Source organism: Ichthyophthirius multifiliis (assembly GCF_000220395.1).
Source record: "Ichthyophthirius multifiliis unplaced genomic scaffold scaff_1120509251251, whole genome shotgun sequence".
NCBI classification, from domain to species: Eukaryota; Ciliophora; class Oligohymenophorea; order Hymenostomatida; genus Ichthyophthirius; species Ichthyophthirius multifiliis.
The window spans coordinates 153,580-157,744 of record NW_004086056.1 but is presented as its reverse complement, the minus strand read 5'-3'; the positions used below and the strand labels follow the sequence as shown (position 1 = coordinate 157,744).

The 4,165-nt window shown below is 13.1% G+C and overlaps 1 protein-coding gene across 1 annotated transcript, besides 4 other annotated features; it reads right to left on the bottom strand. All coding sequences in view use genetic code 6, as the record gives it.

Annotated features, from left to right (window-relative positions):
- Nucleotides 1-255: 255 nt before the first annotated feature.
- IMG5_169490 (hypothetical protein) lies at nt 256-1,278 on the bottom strand. Its single transcript, XM_004029940.1, has 3 exons — nt 1,097-1,278; nt 549-994; nt 256-397 (listed from the first exon to the last, which is right to left on the bottom strand). The coding sequence occupies exons 1-3, from the start codon at nt 1,169-1,171 to the stop codon at nt 301-303; spliced, it is 618 nt and encodes a 205-aa protein (XP_004029988.1). The 5' UTR covers nt 1,172-1,278; the 3' UTR covers nt 256-300.
- Nucleotides 1,279-2,366: 1,088 nt separating this feature from the next.
- Nucleotides 2,367-2,410: a microsatellite.
- Nucleotides 2,367-2,421: a microsatellite.
- A 567-nt stretch (nt 2,422-2,988) lies between these two features.
- Nucleotides 2,989-3,038: a microsatellite.
- Nucleotides 3,039-3,830: 792 nt separating this feature from the next.
- Nucleotides 3,831-3,893: a microsatellite.
- Between the last annotated feature and the right edge of the window lie 272 nt (nt 3,894-4,165).

The window sequence follows — 4,165 nt, the reverse complement described above, 5'->3', positions numbered from 1 at the left end:
TAATTTTAATCATTTTATTAAAAATATAATAATTATATTTATGATATTTTAATTATTTTTTGAAAAAAAATAAAAAAACTTTATTTCTTTATTTCTATACTTATTATAGTAATATATAAATTAATTAATATTTTAAATTAATTTGTATATTAATTAAAATTTATAATATAAAAAATTTTTACTATATATTTTTTTAAAAATTATTTCTTTTTTTATTTTTTAACAAAATAAAAAATAAAACAAACAAAAAGCATAATATAATTTTTTATTTTGATATGTTATATAATATAATATTCATTTTCATAAGTTTCCGTCTTATTTTCTACAAAACTCTTCGAAATCTCTATATCTAACCCTAACGGATTTTACAGAGTTTTTGCTTTTATTAGACTTTTAACTAAAAAACTATAAAAATATAAATTAATTTATAAAAGTTAATAATAAAATGAAATAAATAAATAAAAATAATAGGAATTAATTATAATTCTAAAAATTTCATAATTTCTATGTTTATTAATTCCAGTTTAATTATTATATATTATAAATACTGAAAGTAAGCTTGAAGCTTTAGTATTATTTCCTTTTCTATCTTCTTAATTTTCAAATAAACTACAGAACATATTAAAATCAAGCTCATCGCTACTCTATTCTATTTTTTCCATAAATTAATCTAAGTCAAACGATAAATCGAATTCTTCCTTTATAATTTTTAAAATAGTTTTCTTTTAAATTCTTCCTGTTAAATCATTATTACCACCTAATGCAACAAAAGCATCAACTTTTTATATAAATTCTAGATATATTTTTAATTATAAATAAATACTAAATTCATTTGCATCACTTTCTTCAATTTCTTCTTATTATTTAGATTGCTTTTATCTTATAACACCTACAATTAAATAAACTGTATCTAAATTTATTTACTTTATTTATTTATCTTCCATTTCTTTAAATATTTACTTTTTAGTAACAATATCAACATTTAATTTAAGATCTTATATTTATTTTTTAATTTAAATAATAAGACATTTTATGAAAAAAAAAAAAAATGGTGCAAAAGCAAAAATTAATATAAAAATTTTATATTAAAAAATACTTTTTAAAATTTCAAGTAGTTAGTAAAATTATAAATATTCTTATTAATTTTACTAAATTTTTTTAAAGTTTGCATTTATCATATCTATATCTACTTTTGTTATACCATATTTTATTTATATTTTGACATTATAATCATCAAAATTAGGTTTAAATATTTAAGATTACCTTTTTACCATAACATTTCCTGTATTTCTCCTTTACTATTATTCTTAAATTGTCATAGATTTTCTTTAATTCATTTGCTTTAAAAAAAATTATAAATTAAATATATAAATAAATAATATTTTTTAATTGTTTAATATACTTACTTAAACTATATATTTTATTTATATATAAGATCCTATTTTTAATTGTAAATTAATAATAAATTATTATATGGAAATAAAATCAATAATATTTGATTATAAAATGAAATTATGATAAATAATATTTAATTTGATGCTATTATAAATTTTTCTTTATTTTTATTTAAAAAAAAAAAAAAACTAAATTAAATTAAATTAAATTAAGATATAAAAAAGGTCGTTATACATTTATTTTTGTTATTTTATATTTTTTAAAAAAAAAATATAGAAAAATTAAAAAAATAAATAGAATTAGGATTAATATATAATTATTTAGTAAATAAAAATTAATAAATCATTTAAATATTTTACTTTTATTCACAATTTTTGATTTTAATATTAATAAAAATCTTAAAATATAAGAATACAAATAATTTTATTGATAAATAAATTATATAAGTATTATTAATTTTTTTTAATATTTATTTAATTTAAAGTAAATATTATAAAAATCTATTTAAAATTGTTTGTTTATTTTATATGTTAATATTTAATAATTAATTTTAAAAAATAAAATTTATATTTATATAACAAATATGTTTTTACTTTTTAATTTTAATCTTCCTTTTTTTACTTAATTTTATTTTTTTAAATATTCATTTAATTTTCAAGATTATAAATTAATTTAATTTTAAATAATCTTGAAAAATTATTATTATTTATAACAATTAAACATTTAATTTACTTTGAAATTATTCAAATAATTATATGAATTATTTTTATAAAATTTAATATAATTTTATTTAATATGTTATTTATTTTTTTTATATATAATTTAAATTATATTATATATCCATTTATTTATTTTTAAAATTTTTTATGTTGTAAATCTTATATATTTTCTATTAAATATAAATATATAAAATTTCAATATTATATATAGTTTAAAAAAATAATATTTATATAAAAATATATTTCTTATCATTTATTAAATATATATATTTTTTTATTAATATTTATATTTTTTTCTATTAGTATTATTTAAATGAATAATCAATAAAAAAAAATATAAAATTAATAAAAAATAACTTTATATGTTTAATATATTCTTAAAGGGAATTAAAAAACTAATATTTTAAAAGGATTAAAACATATTTAAAATTTCAGAAAGAAAACCTTAATTAAAAGAAAATTTAAATACTTTATAAACAGATAATTCTATAATAATTTTGGGTTCATTTAAAAATTCAAAATAAATATAAAAACATATTATAATAAAGCAAAAGATGTAAAACAAACTTATAAATGTAGAATATGTCTAGATTAAGGGTATATTTTATAATAATATATTCAATTTAAAAAATAAAAAAGAGAAACACCAAATAGTTCTGTTTGTATGCCTTGTAAATGTAGTGGAAGTATGAAATATGTCCATGTGGATTGTTTAAAAGTATTTTAATAAATAAAAATAATTAAAAAATATATACATATTATAAAGACTTGGATTATATAAAAGAAATAAATAAAATGTGAAATATGTCATTAAAATTATTCAATTAAATGGATTAAATGGGCAACGTAAATGGATTTAGTAAAGTAATAATACAAATAAAAATTAAAAAAATAAATAAATAAAGCTTAAAAAAGTTAAGAAATTAAATAAATTAACAGCAAAATGTGATAAATAGAAATTAATAATTTAATTTTTAATAATCTCTTATAAACAATTTTATAAAAAAGAATTTGAGTATTTCAATAGCAATAAAAATAGCTTTTTTAATATATATATTAGGAATAATTCTAGTATTTTTTTTTCAAATAAAAATATAAAAATAAGTGATAAATCATTTCAAATACATCAAGGATTTTAAAATATTTGTTTAATAATAGTTACTTGTTTATCAATTAGTTACATAATATATTTTTGTTGGATGATGACACATTAAGGTTTCGAGTTTGTCTTTGATTCCAATTTATAGTATTTTAAATAAAATCTGCCATAAATATCAAATTAATAAATAAACAATTTATAAAATTAACTTCCTAATAATTTTATAAGAAACAATATAAATAATAATAATAGTAATATGGAATTTATTAATAATAATGAATAAATAGAAATATTATCCGAAACAAATAATTAAAATAATATTTCACATGTAAATAACCAACAAGCCGAACTTTAAGGCAACAATTAGTTAAATATATCACATTAAATTAATAATGAATAATTTGATTTCAATAATTTTCATGGCATGGAGAATACATATGAAAATAATAAATAAATCATAATTAAAAATTGTACAAAATAAATTTTAAAAACTCGAGTACTTGTTTAAAGTCATAATAATTTAGATAACAAAGTTAAAATAATAAGGTTTGATAATGATTTTAATATTAGTAAGAAATATAATTTAGATAATTTTGATTAAAATATATAAAATTAAAAATAATAATAATAATTATAATTATAATAAAATGAATAAATTATATAATAACAATAATAATAATTTATTACAAAAAACACTAAACATATTTAAAAATAAAATAGCTTAAAAATTAATAATTAATGGAATAAATATTTCAATAATGACGAAAATTGTGAAAGATAAAATTAAAATTAAAAATTTTAAAGCAAGATGATTTTTTTTCTTAATAAAATAATTTAGAAATGAATAAATATTAGAATTAAAAATAAACTTAGTTATAAAAAATGTAAAATATTCAATTTGAATTTAAAGGAAAGAATGAAATTTTATAAAAATTAGATTTTACTAAAAAAT